The sequence below is a fragment of the Prionailurus viverrinus genome, chromosome B1 (genome assembly GCF_022837055.1).
Source record: "Prionailurus viverrinus isolate Anna chromosome B1, UM_Priviv_1.0, whole genome shotgun sequence".
NCBI classification, from domain to species: Eukaryota; Metazoa; Chordata; class Mammalia; order Carnivora; family Felidae; genus Prionailurus; species Prionailurus viverrinus.
Window position 1 is genome coordinate 173,058,796 of NC_062564.1, and position 20,318 is coordinate 173,079,113.

Below are 20,318 nucleotides of genomic sequence, written 5' to 3' on the forward strand. Positions count from 1 at the left end.
ATTAATTAGGAAAGCCTTACAAGTTTTTGGAAGAACCTTCACATCTTTAACATTACAATATATTTAATAATGGTTCTTTTATTGCTTCTAAGATTATTGAGAAGTCAAATGAAATTATGCTGAATTTATGGTTCAAAATTATTTTGCAAACACTTAACGATTGTAATTTAGGATAAATAACACTTGAAGAAAGCAAACCTTTTATAATATGACTTTCAATATACAGCCTTACTTTAATTCATTCTCATTCCATTACATTTTTGTTATTTTGCATTGGTCCTGAAAATTTAATAAGAACTGTGTTTCTATGTATAGAACTGACTGCATAAGTCCATTTCAGTCTTCATAAAATGGTCACATTAGTGTTTGAGCTTGCAAAACTAATAATTTTCAAACTTTTGAACTTAGAATGAAATGTAACTTTAATACGAATAGAAAGTCTGACTATGTACAAGAAAAGGTAAAGTTTTCAATTCTCATATTATCAGAAACATCATAAAGAAAGCTAGATTTATAACACACTTCTATTCCTATGTGTATGTGAAGTATGTACAGTAAAACACCACACAGCTTTCATGTGTCAATAGGGGTAAATGCAAGCAAGAGTGACTTTTAAAGTACCTGATAAAGCAATCTCTATAAAGCCAAAATTAGGCTAAAAAACTGCAAATAGTTGATTGCATCCTTGGAAGAGCTCAAAGAAAATTTCATCAGTTTAAAAATAGAAAGATGTCAAATTCACTGAAAAACTAAGTTGGGTTCTTTCATTAAATCTTGGGAATACTGCAACATCAAATATTTGCTGTTTCTGCAAGAGGAACAAAATTGGCAGCTCCATTTTTACATTATTACTCACATAGGAAAGTTTTAGGAGTGGAGAATTGTAACAAAACATTCCAAATGGACGACCTAAAAATGGAGCAAGGGGTAATGCCCCTCGGCATTATTTCCTCAACAAATACAGAATACAAATTTACCATCAGAATATTAGCTGTGTGTGGTAAGAGGGGGAAAAATAGATATGGTGTCCCAGTCTGTGGACAAGGACAAAAAGGCTCTGAATAGGTCACCATCTTCAATTCTGGATAAATCTCATATTTAAGAATTCTCAAATGCTTAAAATGGTGGTCTTTTCAGCTACCCATCCTAAGAAGTCAAGTACAAGCATGCAAGTAAATTCACAGGCACAGAGGATCCATGTTAAAAACAGTTAAGGTAGCTGTGATGCAACACCAACAATTTGAATGGCCCTGACACACTCAAAATATTATCTTAATTATTCAACGAAATCCTGAAGCAAACTCTTGCTAGTCTTGGTACACTGCTAAACACTAAAGTAGCATGTTTTTTCCATGGTTTCAGCTTAGCTCAAAGAATTTTTACACTATTAAGAAAAAAATTAAAGTATTTCCCCTTTTTAAATTTACACAGACGTTTAATTAGCTTTATTTACAGAGCAGGGATTTTTTTTTCAGTCTCCAATGGTGCCTAGATAACATCATTAGGCAAGAATGCCAGTTTAAAAGAAATCTATGCAGAATCCTAAAAATAACAGATGTTGATGCTCCTCAAGAAAGGGCAAGCTTGACTATATCAGCAGCTCTTTCTCTATGCCTCAGTTACTCAGAAGCAATTCTGTTGCAGTCTCTACATCCCATGATTTTGAAGACAAGGCCACTATTACTGCATTCTGTAGAGAAGAAAAGGGGACACAAAAAAATCAAATCTCAAGAAAATATTTTTAAAATACTGAATCATGCACTATCTTTATATTGAGAAATCACATCTTGTTTTCTTTTTTTTTTTTAAGTTGCCTGGCATTTGTAGTGCATAAAAAGCTCCTAAACCAATGACTGGAATTAGCAAAGGGAAAAGAAAAATCACTGATTATAATAACAGAAGACAGTTTATCAAAACTAGATTTAGAGAGTATCTTTGAAACACTTTTGTCAGCCAAGGATTTGCAGCAATAATTTTAAGTAAATCAATAAATATATCAAAATAAGTATGCTTTTATATACTTACCCTATCAAAGCCCATAGCACATAAGTTTTCTATTTTTTTGGTGTATTCTGGACTAGAAACTGGTGCTCCAGCATACACATGTGCCCAAAGTCGAGCTGTCTGTTTGAACATTTCAGGATTTTGTTTGTACTATATGGAGAAAAAAACCAAATGACATGACAATATAGTAGTAGTATTCAATACTTAATTGCCTAAGAACTTGTTTCTTTTCTTTTTTTTAAGTTTACTTACTTTGAGAGAGAGAGCACATGCACAAACAGGGGAAGGGCAAAGAGAGAATCCCAAGCAAACTCTGCACTGCCAGTGTAAGCCCAATGTGGAGCTTGAACCCATGAACCTCCAGATGATGACCAGAGCCGAAGTTGGACGTGAAGTGTCAAACATTATACAACTAAACAGAATTATTTGCTTCTAAAACTAGGTGGACATTCACTAATAAATGTAACTGACCTTTGTACTAACCACAGTTCATGACAGAATACAACTAGACTTCACTGTTTTGCTAGAGCTGTATTAGCATACAGTGATTTAAGGATATGCCATGTGCAATACCTGTTTGTTTTTTTAAAGATTTTATTTTGGGGACACCTGGCTGGGTCAGTTGGAGAGCATGGGACTCTTGATCATGGGGTTGAGTTCAAGCCCCATGTTGGGCATGGAAACTACTTAAAGGAAAAAAAAAAAGATTTTATTTTTAAGTAACCTCTACACCCAACTTGGGGCTCGAATTTACAACCATGAGGTCAAGAGTTGCATGTTCCACCGAACAAGCCAGGCAGGTGCCCTGATTTACAGCATGTTTTGAAAGGTTTATGAACTTATCTCTTAAAAGTACCATAAAGTACTTTTAAAATGTAATACTTCCCATTCTCATTGGAATGAGATAAATTTATTCTCAAATACTGAGGCCAACATTACTTAACAAGTGACGTATAAATTTAAAATAACTATTCAATTCACTTTAATACTTCTTTTAAAAGTATTGAATATTTTAAGACTGATAAGCTTCTACTGTATATTAAAATGAAAACCCTGGTTTCTACCATGTTAATTCTTAATAAGAGAATAAGTCAAATTATTGAACTGTTTTAGGAACAAGAAGAAAGTGCTTAGACCAACTTCAGGCTTTGAGGCTCAGATCTCCAATAGGAACTCAAAGCTGAGACTCAAGCTATGGTTTTGACTACCCAGAGGGAATGAACAGTGTATATATGTAGCACGTAAAACCCTAATTCTAAGCACTCTGAGACAAACAACAGACGATATTAACAAGTATATACATTAAACAAGGAGTGAACAGCTTTTCAAGGGAAAGGAACAGGTTTTACTAAGAGGAAAGTTTCCTCAGGCAGAGGAAACATGACAAATTGGGGGAAATAACCAGTATAACTGAATGCCATCTTGAAAAGGCAAGGAATCCAAGGAACAGTAAGAATTTAGATGAGATAAGCTGGGTTTGTAGACAGTTCAAGTCATGGAAAAGCTCTGCAAACTAAAGAATCTGGATTTACCAAGTAGGTAATAGCAGAGCTTCCAATAGGTTTTTAGTAGTAAAGTAAAATAAGATTTGTACTTTACAAAGCTAACTGGTATCAATGTAGAAGATGGGGGAAGGAAGAGGCCGAAGAAGGGGTAGGTATAAGAGCAGTCGAATGGAGATATTTTTAAAAATGTGAACTAAGGCAAATCAGAGAAGTATGATGAAAGAGATACTGGGAATGGAATCAACAAAAGAAAAGGAGACAGAAAGAAATTCCAAGTCTGTGATGTGGACATTTAAACTGATGATAGTATAATATAAGGATGGAAAGTTCACAGGATTTAAGATTCTAGGTTCAGTTTTGGGAATACTGTGCTGAGGTATCAGTGAAACATTCATATAGGGCTATCCTGTTTCTGAACAGGCTCTTGGGCTCAGAGAGAGGTCAAAGCCTAAACATTTTCTCAACTTACAGGTGATCATATCCATACTGATATCCATACTGATCAGTATGGATATGATCACCTAAGTTACCATATATAATGGAAAATAAAAGGAACAGTGTCAAAACCAAGGATCCATATTTAAGAGGGAGGAAAAAGAGAAATAATTGTAGAAACTAAGAAGGAACAACTACAACTACCAAGATGAAGAGAGTGTTGTATCTCAAGTCAAGAGAAGAAAAATTTTTAGATGGGGGGAAAAAAAAAGCTCAGTAAATCCTAATGGCTTAGACGTTGGCAAACTTTCTCTAAAGACCAGATAATTATTTCAATTTTCAGACCATACCATCTTTGTTCCAACTGTTCAACTCTGCCATTTTGTGGCTGGAAAGTAAACAAAGGGGTGTGGCAATAAAACATTATTTACTTGTAATTTACTGTCCTCTGTTAAGATCCTTGGTAACATTTACCATGCCACTTCAGCTATAGCAAGAGCTGGTTAAAATGATCATCAGGGGAGGGATCATCACTAAACTGAAGGACAGAGATGGATACACACATGATAAAGCATGTACAGTAAATAATCACAGAATCCAGATGTAGGCAGGACTATGGGTGTTCACTGTGTAATTCTTTTCACATTGTGCGTTTGAAAATTTCCACTGATGTGTTTTTTAAAAAAAGCATCTATCACATATCCAATTAAATTAGTATTTTAAAAATCAGTAAATTAAGTTTTCACTATTATACCTGAAAAAATAATCTCACCACAAGAAAGAAAACCATTTTCAAATTTAGTTTCAATGGAACTATGCTCATGTGTTAACACTGCAAACCACTATGGTAGTAAAGAATTATAGGTAAGTATAAGAAGGTCTTATAAAAGCAGCTACCTTACCTGATTTGCTACTACTGCATCTTGTGGATCATCTGGTTCTGCAGCTGCCAACAGGGCTTGCAATGACAATAATACCGTGCGGAGAGTCATTGCTGCTGCCCTAAAATTCAAACAGGAAAATATTCCAGTTAAGAACACACTGCATGACAAAAACAAAAGTGGATGTTTCCTGAATAAAATATAAAAACTGGAGATAAAAATAATTTAGATTTTATCTTAATCATGTAGCTAAATTGTAGAAATTTATGTATCTACCTGCCATATTTTTCTTCTTCTTGACTTTAAAATGAATGGAGTTTATTTGTTAAGACAATTCAAAGCGTCCTGAACTGGCCTTCCTTTTCTTTTTGTTGGCAATATCCTTCTAGTCAACTTTATCCACTGACTTAATTTTCTACCCACTTCTCTACACATGAAGTGATAAACTAGTATGTGTAACTTTCTTTCAATGCCACTCCAAAAACATGTAAGATACCATCAAGCAAATATCCCTTATTTTCAAGAAAGCCTAAAAGCACTCCATAACATTCTGAAACAGACCAAGTTTACTTAAAATATATCACCACTAAATTCATGCTTCTAAATGTATTTTGTAAGCAACTATTTATCTTAAAAAATGGTATCTACATAACCAGCAAGGATTCTTCGTGTTTCTGTTAAAAAAGCTGTCTGACCAATATAGAAGTATTCATAAATATAATAAATGCAACAGTGAAATATTTAAAAAGTTGAAGGAGCATTAAATAATAAGCCCATTTTAACCACACAAATTAGATCATTCTAATCCAATCTTTTTCAACTGGGTTCCTCATTTTAACCACGAACAGAGAAAATTACCGAGTGACTATTTTCTCAATTTTCCCAAGAATAGTACCATCTTTGACTATTACAATAAAGGTTAGTTTATTACCAATAATGGAGGCCTTAACCAACAATAGATGCCTTAAGGCAGTGTATCCCACAAAGTGTAGTTTCACCAACCAGTAGTGTCAACATCACCTGGGAAACTTGTAAGAAATGAAAATTTTCAGCCTCATCCCAGACCTCCTGAATCAGAAATGCCAGGGTAGGATTAACAAGTACCCCAAGTGATGTTTTTTTAGTTAACATCTTAAAACACTTTTTTTTTTTAATTAAAAGAAATTTTATTTTTTTATTTTAGAGAGAGAGCAAGTACACAAGCAAGGGCGAGGGAGAGAGAATCCCAAGCTCAGTGCAGAGCCTGACATGGGGCTCAATCCCACGACTCTGGGATCATGACCTGAACCAAAATCAAGAGTCAGATGCTCACGTGATTGAGCCACTCAGGCACCCCACTCCAAGTGATTCAGATGCAACCTAATGTTTGAGAAATACTGTTTTAGAGGATTACAGCCTGAGCTAATTAAGAAGGGCTACTCTAAACCAATATAATAAAATCAATATCAAAACTGTAGTTCCGTATTTTATATATGAGAGAAAAATTGCATCACAAATGAATCAAAAATGCTACCAGAATAAAAATTTTTATTTCTCAATCTACCTTTTTGAGAAGTTTAATCGGAAAAGGAAGAGACTGGTTATGACACAAAAGTTAGCTGAAATGCTAAACTAGCATTAAAGAGAACAGGATTTTAAAAGCTTTTTAAACCACTATATATGGTTATGTAATAGAAATTTCTAATTCTGAAACAGGGCTGGAAAAATGGAGATTGTTTTTCTAAACCAAGGTTCTAAACTTCCAGGGCACCTGGGTGGCTCATCAGTTAAGCATCTGACTTTGGCCCAGGTCATGATCTCATGGTTTTTGAGTCTGAGCCCCGCACTGGGCTCTGTACTGAGAGTGCACAGCCTGCTTCTGTTCCCCCCCTCCCGCCCCTCCCTCCCTTGCACGTGCTCTCTCTCAAAAATAGATAAACATAAAAAAAATAATAATAATAAGGTTCTATATTTCCTAAGAGCTTACAAAAGTTACTTTCAACCAACAGGTACACCATCTTTAGAATGGATATTCTTTTAAGACAGGAATCAAAGCATAAAAATCGGTATTTAGCGCTTAAATGTTCATTCTTGTCCTGCCGTTATCACTGTGACAAGGTGAAATCTTTCTTAATTAGAAGTACACTACTTTTGGGGCACCTGGGTGGTTCAGTCAGTTAAGTGTCCAAGTCTTGATTTCGGCTCAGGTCATCCATCATCTGACAGTTGGTGAGACTGAGCCCCAAGTCAGGTTTTGTGCTGACAGCTTGGGATTCTCTCTTTCTCCCTTTCTCTGCCTCTCCACTGCTCACACACTCTGTCTCAAAGTAAATGAACATTAAAAAAAAATACACTACTTTCATTGTCTATTTGGGTAATTAAATTTTTTAATGTTTATTTTTGAGTGTGTGCACGCACAAGTGGGGGAAAGGCAGAAAGAAGGAGACAGAGGGTCTAAAGTGGGCTCCATACTGACAGAAGAGGCCAATGTGAGGCTTGAATTCATGAACCTGTGAGATCATGACCTGAGCCAAAGTTGGACACTTAACTGACTAAGCCATCCATGTGCCCCTCTATTTGGGTAATTTTGAAGAGAATGTTTAAAGGTATGTGAACATCAAAAGCTGCCTACGTGTATCAGCATAAAGCTCACCTCCATCACCTGAAAATCATCCAGAAGAGACAAAAATACAAATTATCACAGAAATAGGATATATAAAGTTAAGCTGGCTACTCTAATATTCCATTGAACTTATTTAAGCACACCAATGAAAAAATCCATGACATTAAACAAAATCTTAAGTTACATAATTTTTAATTAATATAATTATTTCTTTCAAGGAAAGTTATCTGAATATTAAAGATAAATCTTCAAAGGAATATTTCATACTAAAACAATTATTAAACTCACTATAATTTTAACTTGTAATAAAAACATGAAAACATGTAAAATAAAAGCCGTCTAAATCTCACAAATCATTGGGCAACTGAGTGGCTAAGTCAATTAAGCATCCAAGTCTTGATCTCAGCTCAGGTCATGATCTCATGGTTCATGAGACTGAGCCCCCATATGTCAGCCCCTACACTAACAGTGCAGAGCCTGCCTGGGATTCTCTCTCTGCCCCTACCCTGCAAGCTCGCTCTCTCTCTCTCAAAATAAATAAATAAACTTAAAAATCTCACAAATCTTAGCAAAACCTTAATAACATTACATAGATAGATTTATATTTTTATCTCAAGGCAATAAACATTTTTCTTTAAAACTTGATGAGCTCTTGGGGCGCCTGGGTGGCTTGGTTGGTTAAGCATCCGACTTCAGCTCAAGTCACGATCTCCTGGTTCTTGAGTTCGAGCCCCACGTTGGGCTCTCTGCTGTCAGCACAGAGCTTCCTGCTTCAGATCCTCTGTCTCCCTCTCTCTGTGCCCCCACCCCCACTCTTGCGAGTTTTCTCTCTCTCTCAAAAATAAATAAATGTTAAAAAAAAAAACTTGATGAACTTTCAAAAGAATGAATTTGGGCCCTTGCTTTACACCATATATGAAAATTAATTCAAAATGTATCAAAGAATTCTGTCTCCCTTTCTCTCTCTGCCCCTCCCCCACTCATGCTCTGTCAAAAATAAATTTAAAAAAACTTAAAAAAAAATGGATCAAAGAACTAAGTATAAGAGCTAAAACCATACAACACTTAGAAGAAAACATAGGGGGAAAGCTTCACAATTGGGGTTGAATTTCTTGGATGGGATATCAAAAGCACAGGCAACAATAGGAAAACTGGAGAAACTGGTGTAACTACATCAAAGTTAACTGTATAGACAGAAAAACCTGTGCAAAGGATAAAATCAATAGAGTGAAAGGCAACCCACAGAATGAGAGAAAATATTTGCAAATCTTATCTGATAAAGGGTTAATGTTTGGAATATATAAAGAATTGCTGTTAACAACAAAAACTCAAAAAATCAGGACCTGAACAAACATTTCTCCACAGAAGATATAAAAATTGCTTATATGCACATGAAAAGATGCTTAACATCACTAATTGTTAAGGAAACCAAACAATGAGACACTACTTCACATCCATTAGGATGGCTACTCTCAAACAAAACAGAAAAATAACAATTGCTGGTGAAGATGTAGAGTCACTGGAATCCTTGGGCATAGTTGGTGGGAATGCAAAATGGAGCAACAATTACAAAAAACACTATAGCAGTTCTTCAAAAAACAAAACAAACAAAAAAACCCACCTAAACACAGAATTACCATATGATCTAACAAATCCACTTCTAGATACAGACCCAAAATAACTGAAAGCAGAGACTTAGATACTAGTACACTAGTACTTAGATATCTAGATACTAGATACTATGAACTAGTACATGTTCATAACAAGTATTACTCACAATAGCCAGAAGGCGGAAGTAACTCATTTCCATCAACCCATGAATGAAGAAAATGTGATATTTATCTATCTATCTACACACAATGAAATATTATTCGGCCTTAAAAAGACAAATCAGACCCATGCTACAACATGATGAATCCTGATGACATTAAATTAATAAGTGAAGCCAGGAATAAAAAGACAAATACTATGATTCATCACCTAGAAAAGCCAAATTCACAGAGACATGAAGTAGAATGGTGGTTGCCATAGGCTAGAGCAAGACAGGAATGGGAAATAAGTGTAGAGGTGCAGAGTTTCAGTTTCAAAACATGAAAGGGTGGGGAGGGGGCGTGGTAGAAGGATGAAGAGTCAAAGCACAGAGGATTTTTAGGACAGTGAAAGTACTCAGTATACCACAATGATGGATACATGTCATACACTTCTTCAAATGCACGGAATGGACAACACTAAGAGTGAACCATAATATAAACTATGATTGTGATAGGTCAATGTAGGTTCATCAACCATAACAAATGTTACATTCTGATGGAGGATGTTGATAATGGGGGAGGCTATGCATGTGTGGGGGCAGGGAGTATATGGGAAATTTCTATACCTTTCTTTCAATTTTGCTGTGAACCTAGAACTGCTCTAAAAAAATAAAGTCTTATTAAAAAAAAAAAAAAACTTGGGGACTGGGGACTGGTAGCACAACAATGTGAATATACTTAATAATACTCATCTGTATACTTATTTTAAACAGCTAAGATTACCATGTTATAGGTCAATTAAAAACACCAAGACGGTAAATTTTATGTCATATGCATTTTACAGTATAAAAACATTGTTTTTGAGAGAGAGCGAGAGCGATAGAGAGAGAATGTGTGGGAGGAGGGGCAGAGAGGGAGATAGAGGATCCCAAGCAGGCTCTGTGCTGTTATCCGACACAGGGCTCAATCTCACAAACCGTGAGATCATGACCTGGGCTGAGATCAAGAGTTGAACCCTCAAGACTGAGCCATGTAGGAGCCTCAAAAACATTTTTTAAAGTGAGAAGCTCTTCTCTTAGAGAGTCATAAGTCCTTAATATAAATACTTAAAAATACTTTTCCTTTATTTCCACTGTCTTTATTGGGAAGACACAAACTACTATAATAGACCTCTGAAATTACCACTTTAAAAACCAGAAACTAAGGACCTAAAGGTGAACATGTTAGAAGGGATAGTTTGCTCTCAATATGGAAGAAAAAAATCTTAGACTTCATTCATAACAATCTTAAAGAGAAAACGTTATGTTTTCTGTATGCTTGAAAATTTTCATAATAAAATGTTGGGGGAGGTATTTATAAATCATTAAGAATTAATTAGCTAGGGGCGCCTGGGTGGCTCAGTCGGTTGAGCACCAACTCTTGGTTTTGGCTCAGGTCATGATCTCACAGTTATGTGGGTTTGAGCCCTGCATTGGGCTCTGTACCTACTTGGAATTCTCTCTCTCTCTCTCTCTCTCTCTCGCTCTCCCACTTGCCAATTTGTCTGTCTCTCTCAAAATAAATAAACTTAAAAAAAAAAAAAGAAATTAGTTAGCTAAAAAGAAACCTAAATGACACTTGAAACTAATACTGTATGCCAACTATACTTCAATACAAAATAAAAATTTTAATATTTATTTTTGAGAGAGAGAGAGAGAGAAACAGAGTGTGACTGAGGGAGAGGCAGAGAGTGAAAGAGAGAGAAGACACAGATTCTGAAGCGGGCTCTAGGCCCTGAGCTGTCAGCACAGAGCCTGATGTGGGGCTTGAACTCACAGACTGCGAGATTATGACCTGAGCTGAAGTCAGATGCTTAACCGACTAAGACACCCAGGTGCACCCCTCCAATAAAAAATTTTTAAAAATAAATGATAGAGGAAAAAAACCACTCTAAATGTAAAGTTTTAAAAAGCTAGACAAGAAAATTAATGGTAAAGAATGACATTGTTTTAATTTAGTTGTAATAAAATTACTATCAAAACAAAACCCAGTCTTCTGGCTCTAAGTACTATAGAAATTATAACATCTTTGATAGTGTAAAGAAATACATGAATTTTTTGACTGCTCTATGTTTAAATCTAAACATAATAATGTGAAAAAAGCATACAACTGAACAGACAATCTTTCATTCCATTTATTGTTTTACACAGTACTAACTAAATACACAATGCATTGAGATTTTTAGGATTTAGTATGTAAAAAACAAATCCTAACAAGTAAACAGGATTATGAAATTTCAACTTGTGTCAGCTAATTTTAATAATCAGTGGTTGACATACCTTACAAATCTATCTTAAGTAAATCAATTTTGCTCAGATCACAGAAACACAGTTAAGATGGCTAATTAAATATTCATACATACAGGGACATATGTACCCCAATGTTTATAGCAGCATTATCAACAATAGCCAAAGTATGGAAAGAGCCCAAACGTCCATCGATGGATGAATGGATAAAGAAGATGTGGTTATACATACATACATACACACACACACACACACACACATATATGTTATATGTGGTTATACACACACACACATATACACACATATAATGGATTATTACTCGGCAATCAAAAAGAATGGAATCTTACCATCTGTAACTAGGTGGATGGAACTGGAGGGTATTATGCTAAGTGAAATTAGAGAAAGACAAATATCATATGACTTCACTATATGAGGACTTTAAGAGACAAAACAGATGAACATAAGGGAAGGGAAACAAAAATAATATAAAAACAGGGAGGGGGACAAAACATGAGACTCTTAATTATGGAGAACAAACAGAGGGTTACTGGAGGGGGTGTGGGAGGGGGAATGGGTTAAGGGGCATTAAAGAATCTACTCCTGAAGTCATTGTTGCACTATATGTATGCTAACTGATTTGGATATAAATTTTAAAAATTAAATAAAATTAAAAAATATATATTCATGCATACAGAGTAAGGCCTTCAATATGTACAATAGCCATGTGAACTGTCTCTATTGTTGACTGTTATTTTCTATTAAGAGTCTTCCAGAAGACCATCAACATAATTGATGTTTATTTAAAACACTGACAACTACTTAAAAATGGCAACTTTTTTGTTTTAATTTTTTATTAAAGTATAATAAGCAGAGTTATACAGCTACATGAATTTTTATATATGTATACAACACCTATGTAATCATCACCTAGATCAAAATATAGAGTACTTCCAGCACTCCAAAAAGCCTTCTCATGCAACTCCCTTTCACAACCCTCATCTACCCCCACCACTGTCCTAATTTCTATCATAGTTTTGGCTTATCTTAAATTTTATAAAAAGCTATACAGTACATGCTCTTTTACGTCTGGCTTTTGTCACTCAACATGCCTGTGAGAATAATCCATGTTATTTGTGTGTCTATATATATATATATATATATATATATATATATATATATATATATACACACACACACACACACACACACACATATATATGTATATTATATATATATATATATATATATATATATATGGTTGTTATGGTGTGATTAAATGTGCTATAAATATTCTTGTACAAGTCTTTTGGTGGACATGCACTTATTTCTCTTGGATATAGACCTAGGAGTGGATTTGCTATGCCATATCAAAGGTGTATGTTTAGCTTTGGTAGATACTGCTGGTTGAGTGGTTGAACCATATGCCTACCATCAATGCAAGAGAACTATTTATAAGTGTGTAGTAGTATCTAATTGTAATTTTAATCTGCATTTCCCTGATGACTAATGACACTGAGTATTGCTTATCAGTCATCTAAATATTCTCTTAATGCCTGTTTATGGCTTTTGGAAGGGCAGTTTCACTGAGTGCAATTTTTATGTGTATTTTCTTCTATCCCCTATATTCAGAATAGGTGCCAGTGGAAAAACACCAGAGAATAGTTTCTTCATACAACACTGTATAGTTAAGAAATAAACCATACTAACATTAAGTTGTTAAATATTAAAGGTAAATCGCCATCCATATATACTAATAAAAGACCAAGACTAACAAACTGTCTTCTAGCACACCTATCCCAAGTTATTCAATGTTTACTCAATTTATTTTTCTGAAGATTACTGTCTTGTAGTTTTCTTTACCAAATTCCAGCTCTGAAGCCTAAACATGAATATCCACTGACTGCCAATTACCCTCAATAAATGGGGGGGGCGGGGGGGGGGGGAGAGGGTAGGTAGTATTATCCATGTATATCCAATCTCACCTATTTTATCTGATATTATTTTTTAACATTTCAATTATATAGATATGAAATGAGACTAAATTTAGCTACTTCACACCTGCCTAAGGAAATGAGAATAGTTGACACAAAGTGTTTCAGTACAAAAGTTCAAGTTCTCTCTCTACACATTCACCATCTTCTTTCAACTATCTATAGGGAGATAATCAGATGTGGTAGTACTGCTGGCTTAACTCTGAGCAAAAAGGGAAGTCGGTGGAAAATTTCAGTCTAGAGCTTTATTTGTTTTTAAAAAGGGGGGCGGGGGGAACAGGGAGGAGAGTGTATCATTCTAGCTGCTGAGAATTGCTGAGTAGGGCAAAGTTACAAACAGGGCAGCAGGCTACTGTAATCATCCAGGAAAGAGGTAATGTGATGTGGGCCAGGTAGTTAGTAGCAGTGCAACTGCTTATAAGACTTTGGTGGTTTCATCAACAAAATTTGCAAACAGGGTATACAGGGTACCAGAGAAACAAGAACCAAGGATCATGAGGAGGTTTTGGCCAGAGCAAATGCAAGGATGTAGCTTTCAATAACTTAAGATGGGGTGAAACAGGTTTTGGGTTAGGGGATTATCAGTTCAGTTTTCAAAATGTTTACGTTTGAGATGTCTACTACATACATAGTCAAGTAAAGATGTTAAGCAGGTAGCAGGATATGGGCCTGGAGTTCAAGAAAGATAAATTTATGAGTTGCTGGTATTTAAAAAGCGAAGTTATAAAATCAGATGAGCATACCAAGAAAGTGAGTATAGATGAAGAGGAGCATAGGTAAAGACTTAGCTTTCAAGTACTGTCATGTGCAAAGCTCCAGGAGAAAAGGGAGAAACTAGTTAAGGAGTCAAGGAGTCTGACAGTGGACATAGGAAAGGGGAAAATAGAAGACCTAATATCCCAGAAACCAAGTGAATAAAAAGTACAATGTCTGCAAATATTCCTTAGTACCACTGAATGATTGAGCTATTATAAGGGGCCTTTCAGATAACTTTATGGATAAAAATACTGAGTCCTATAAATTGCAAAAAGCTACAAATTAAAAGAAGGACAGATTAGGTCTATTCCACACTACTCAATGTTTAACAGTATGGAATATATATCAAGAAACTAGATCCCAACAGATGATCTGAGGGAGGCGGCTTTACCCAGATGTGCTATTAGAAGAGAAAAACAAGGGGCACCTGGGTGGCTCAGTCGGTTAAGCATCTGACTTTGGCTCAGGTCATGATCTCACCATTCATGGGTTCAAGCCCCACATCAGTCTCTGTGCTGACAGCACAGAGCCTGGAGCCTGCTTCGAATTCTGTGTTTCCCTGTCTCTTTACCCCTCCCCCACTCATGGTGTGTCTGTCTGTTCGTCTCTCTCTCTCAAAAATAAACAAATATTGGAAAAAAAAAAAAAAGAGTAGAAAAACAAAACCAAACCAACAACTCTTGTCTGTTTATCCAGTTACTAAATAAACCAAATCATCCAAACACTAAATGTTGTCATTCCTGTTTCATCCTGTTCAGGTTCTATTCTTTCCATTTCTTAACAAATCAAACACATAACTTATTACTGTTTTCTCCCACTCCAATGTCTTTTTATACTTGTTTTAGTTTTTTCCATCCATGTTGTTAGACTATGCCAGGATCTACTCTAAGAAAATTACATAAACCAATTCATGTAATACTTTTAACAGCCTTATGAAGCAGATGTTAACCCTATTTGTGAGATGGGGAAACTAAGGCACAAAAGCTAGGTAATTTGCTCAGGACCACAGTTCAGTAAATGGCAGAGCTAGGTTTGAATTTAAAGGGTAAGAACACTGTGCTAAAATCAGATCAGACAAAGCATGTGAAAGCAGTATAAAGTGCCATACAAATGAAGATATCACCTATAAAGGCACTCCTTTCTTCAAATCTGAGAACCTTAACTCTGTCCAATTAACACAACTTTCAATATTTTTGTTGCCTATATTACATCCAAGTCAGAGCTGATTACTTCAATATTTATTTATGTTAGTCTTTCACAAACATCTTTCAGAGATAGCAAAAACTAAATTTACCAAAATAAATGAAATCAAAGCTTTTCAAGATTTAAGAGCTAGTACCTAACGTTACCTAATAAGTCACTATTTAAATAATGATTGTGATCTCAAATCTACCACATTTTTGATTATGCACTTAAGAGACTTTATAAAGTTTCAAAATTACAGCCCAAATAGGAGAAAGTATAATATATGCTTATGTTCTGAGGCGATTACACAGGTAACACACTAAATATAGTTTGGAATTCATATGAGAGAGGGGAGAAGGTGAATTCAAAATCTCTTACCATTGATCTTTCAGGATATCCAAACAAATAGCCCCTGTGACGGAACTAATATTAGGATGCCATATTTTAGTGATAAACCGGACCTAGAATATAAAGCACACTTGAGTTTTTAAGTAACAGAAATAAAACACATATAGTTCAAATAGAACTACAGGAAAATGAAATCTTCATATTAAAAAAAAATGTCCATACTTACATTACCATCATTTTGCCTACCTGAAGGGAGGGGTGTGGAAGACAAAGCATTCAGTAAGCTGAATGTTGTCACTGACATACATTATTTTTAAACCTTTTAATAAGTGTTCTGCCTCTAAAGAAACCCAACAATTATTAGGTGTTTATAATTTACCTAGCATAATATTCCATGCTATAATAACTACAACATAGACTAAAATCCACTTAGGTAGATAAAGTAATATAAAATCAAAATTAATACAGATAGTAAATGGCAATTTATTTAGTGTCAAGTAGGATGCAGAAGAGGTGTGAAGGACAAAGTAAGTAAAATCAGTGCTTGGAAGCATTTAAGTAGTAAGTAGCTGTAAGATGGCTTCTAATATTTTGCAACATTTTTTCCCCTCAATTTCTTTTTAAAAAAATAATTCAACAAACATTTGGAAGATACTGGCACTGAGGAGACACTAAGGTTTAGTGTTTAACAGATTTATCCAGGGGATGCCTGGATGGCTCAGTCTGTTGAGCATCTGACTTTGTCTCAGGTCTGATCTTACCATTCGTGAGTTCAAGCCCTATGCTGGGCTCTGTGCTGACAGCTCAGAGCCTGGAGTCCACTTCAGATTCTGTGTCTCCCTCTCTCTCTGAGCCTCCCCCACTCGCACTCTCTCTCTCAAAAATAAACATTAAAAAATTTTAAAAATAAAATGAAAAAAAAAAAAAATTTATCCAAAATCAAACAACTAGCCAGCAATAGAACAACACACACACTTATACAATCTCATTTCAGATTCTGAGTCTCCAATTGCCTATTTGTCTCAGCACTGATGAGTAAGAAACCAACAAAGTGAAAATGCTATCTCTAACAGATCACCATGAAATGAAATGTAGTTCATCGTCTCTTATGAGGTTTTTTTTTGGGGGGGGGGGGACCAATTATTATTGGGGGGAGGGGAGGGAACCTATTATTATTATATCTAACATGTTACAATAGTCATCTGAGTCAAAACTCCTTTACACCTAATAGATTAATTACTATAAAAGCCAAGCTTATAGTACTTCCCAAAAATTGACTCATCAATATATGCTTCAAATCTACGCTATTTATGGAAAGAAGCTAAACAGATAGCTTCCACTTTTCTCCTTGTGATTCAATTTGTCTATACTACCTGTTACTACTTCCTCACTTAATTACTCACTAACTTATATGCTGGAAAAGCACTTCAACAAAATACCTAAAACTGAGGGGCTCTTTCCATGCCCTGATCCTTTTTTTGTTCTTAAAATAATTTTATTGCTTTCAAAGATGACATCCACAGAATCACAATCTCGTTAAACAAGACCATCATTCCACACTTTGGTTACTAAACAGTCTAATGACTTTACTACCTTCAGTTTTGCTTCCTCAAATCCATTCTCCACATTGAAACCCAAGAGTAACCTTTAAAACATATCTGATTCACCACTCTACTTAAGGCTCTTTAATGACTTCTCATTCCCTTCATGTAGCCAGCCTTCTGAAACTGAATATATATATATTTTTAAGATGACATGAGAGATAGGCTAAGGTTGGTTTCAGAAAGCAGGCTTACATGAAGGGAATGAGAAGTCATTAAAGAGCCTTAAGTAATGAATCAGATATGTTTTAAAGATATAAAATAACCAGATGCCATAATTTCCATAACTCAAGGACATTATAGCATTTTGTGACTTTAAAACAAAAGTTGGTTCAATCTTTTCAACAAGATTGGAAAATTAATTTTAAATTACTGCTGAAGTTGTCAGAATGTTTATGGTGTAGGCAAGTGATCTAAGGTATCTTGCTTTTTAAAGAGTCGTCTTCAAACCATGATCTCTATAGACATATGAAGACAAACATGCATATATGCAAGATCAAGGAAATATTAAACTCTTACTTGTACTATAATCTACAGTTAGAATAAATACTTCTGAATTTAAAAATGATCTAATAAAAAATTTTTCAAGAGGACACTGATTATCCACTAGTATAGATGTAAATAAATGTTCTAGTAGTTTTTTCTGTGGTTTACCACTCTTTCTCCCCTATTCCTCTTTTCTTTGTTATTTTTTATCAACTACCTCCTTTCTCAGATTTTTCATGTCTTTATCTTTCTCAAGCCTTACTATCACCAATGGTATCCACAGGTGTCCCAGAATTTTGTCCTATTATTCTATACACACAATTCAGATCTACTATATTCGTCACTTTCTCCCATAGTGCTAACATCTCTGTTATATATCAACAAAAATGTCAAAAAAACTTGGAGGGGGTGAAGTATAAAAGTAACAATACAATGACACTTACCATGACCTACTTTAGTCATATTTGACCCTGATCACAGAACAATATTAAACCAACTTTAACTAACTTATTGTACAAAAGAAAATACTATTTTATTTTAAATATGCCTGTGCAGATGGGCAGACCCATTAAAAATTATTAGCAATGAGAGGAGCCTGGGTGGCTCAGTCAGTTAAGCATTCAACTTTGGCTCAGGTCATGATCTCATGGCTTGTGAGTTCAAGCCCCATGTTGGGCTCTGTGCTGAGAGCTCAGAGTCTGGAACCTGCTTCAGATTCTGTGTCTCTCTCTGTCCCTTCCCTGCTCATGGTCTGTCTCTCTCTCAAAAATAAACATTAAAAAAATTTTTTTTAAAAAGGTTATTAGCAATGGTATTTATACTTAATTTCACATATAAAAACTATGTTTATAATGCCAAGGCGAAACAGGAAAATTCACAACCTAATCTCCAATACATAATTGGACAAATCATTGAGCTAGAGTTTTCCTAATTTAATGAGTTTTTTCATTATAGTTCACTCCAGAAATAACACTGATTGTATGCATTGAATAAAATTCTTCTTACACTATATTCAGCTGACTCAAAGATATACCTCCTCCGTCTAGAAGCAAACTTTCTGCTCTTCAGGTTAGTAATTTATTGCAGAATAAAAATAAGAAATACTCTGTGACCACTATTAAGCTATCAATCTAAGTTTCTTTTATTTATTTATTTTTTAATTTTTTTTTTTTTTTTAACGTTTATTTATTTTTGAGACAGAGAGAGACAGAGCATGAACGGGGGAGGGTCAGAGAGAGGGAGACACAGAATCTGAAACAGGCTCCAGGCTCTGAGCTGTCAGCACAGAGCCCGACGCGGGGCTCCAACTCACGGACCGCGAGATCATGACCTGAGCCAAAGTCGGCCGCTTAACTGACTGAGCCAACCAGGCGCTCCTCAATCTAAGTTTCAATCTTGGGCAATTTTACCTGCACAGTAAGAGAATTTAGCCAGCTACTACCTTCGATACTTTTATCTCATGAGGCTTAAAATTAAGCATGAGCCCACAATATTAAACATATGTGAACATAATCCAGCCAGAAATTTACAAATATAACTCCATTCTTTGTTATATTTACCCATCAGTAAAAATTCAAATCAATATGGTACATATCTAGAACACATTTATATGTTCATTAACATTTACTGCAAAAGCTTAATGCCATAAATGAGTACCATATTTAAAATAATACTAAATTATAACTACGACTGAATAGTTGAAGCCAGAGGGAGACACATTTGAATGATTGAAGGAAGACTTTTCTAAATCTTGAAGGTACCCCAATATGCGATGGCTGGAATTAGGACAGTTGTGGTCTGAAGAGCAACATGAACTCTGTTCTTAGATTATGAGTCTCTTTTTTCCATTGTGCTAATAAGAAAAGGGCTTATAAAACAGTGATTTCAATGATTAAATAAAATATCAAGTGCCTGAAACAGAGCCAGGGCTACGCAATCACTTTGGAGCTATATAAGACTATAGAGGGAAATAAACACTTCCACTGAGATCACAATTTATCCATTTCAAGTGCACAACTCCATGGTTTTTAGCATATTCACATAGAAACTATGTAACCATCAGCAGTCACTCCCCATTCCTTCACATATTCTCAGTCTTTTTTTTTTTAATTTTTTTTTTTAATTTTTTTTTTTCAACGTTTATTTTTATTTTTGGGACAGAGAGAGACAGAGCATGAACGGGGGAGGGGCAGAGAGAGAGGGAGACACAGAATCAGAAACAGGCTCCAGGCTCTGAGCCATCAGCCCAGAGCCCGACGTGGGGCTCGAACTCACGGACCGCGAGATCGTGACCTGGCTGAAGTCGGACGCTTAACCGACTGCGCCACCCAGGCGCCCCACACATATTCTCAGTCTTAAGCAACCACCTGTTTTTTGTCTCTATGGATTTGCTTCTTCCAATGTTTCATATAAATGAAATCATACAATGTGTGGCCTTTTGTGTCTGGCTTCTTTCATGTAGCATGATGTTTACAAAGTGCATCTATCT

The 20,318-nt window shown here is 35.3% G+C and overlaps 1 protein-coding gene across 1 annotated transcript in view; it reads right to left on the minus strand.

Moving 5' to 3' along the window:
• Positions 1–1,414: 1,414 nt before the first annotated feature.
• Positions 1,415–20,318, minus strand: part of UBE2K (ubiquitin conjugating enzyme E2 K) — a 68,587-nt gene continuing 49,683 nt past the window's right edge. The window contains exons 4-7 of the mRNA XM_047855543.1: positions 15,774–15,856; positions 4,847–4,946; positions 2,026–2,154; positions 1,415–1,690 (exon numbers count right to left, since the gene is read on the minus strand). Coding sequence (XP_047711499.1) covers positions 1,616–1,690; positions 2,026–2,154; positions 4,847–4,946; positions 15,774–15,856 — 387 coding nt within the window. The 3' untranslated portion in view covers positions 1,415–1,615. The remainder of the gene's footprint in view (positions 1,691–2,025; positions 2,155–4,846; positions 4,947–15,773; positions 15,857–20,318) is intronic.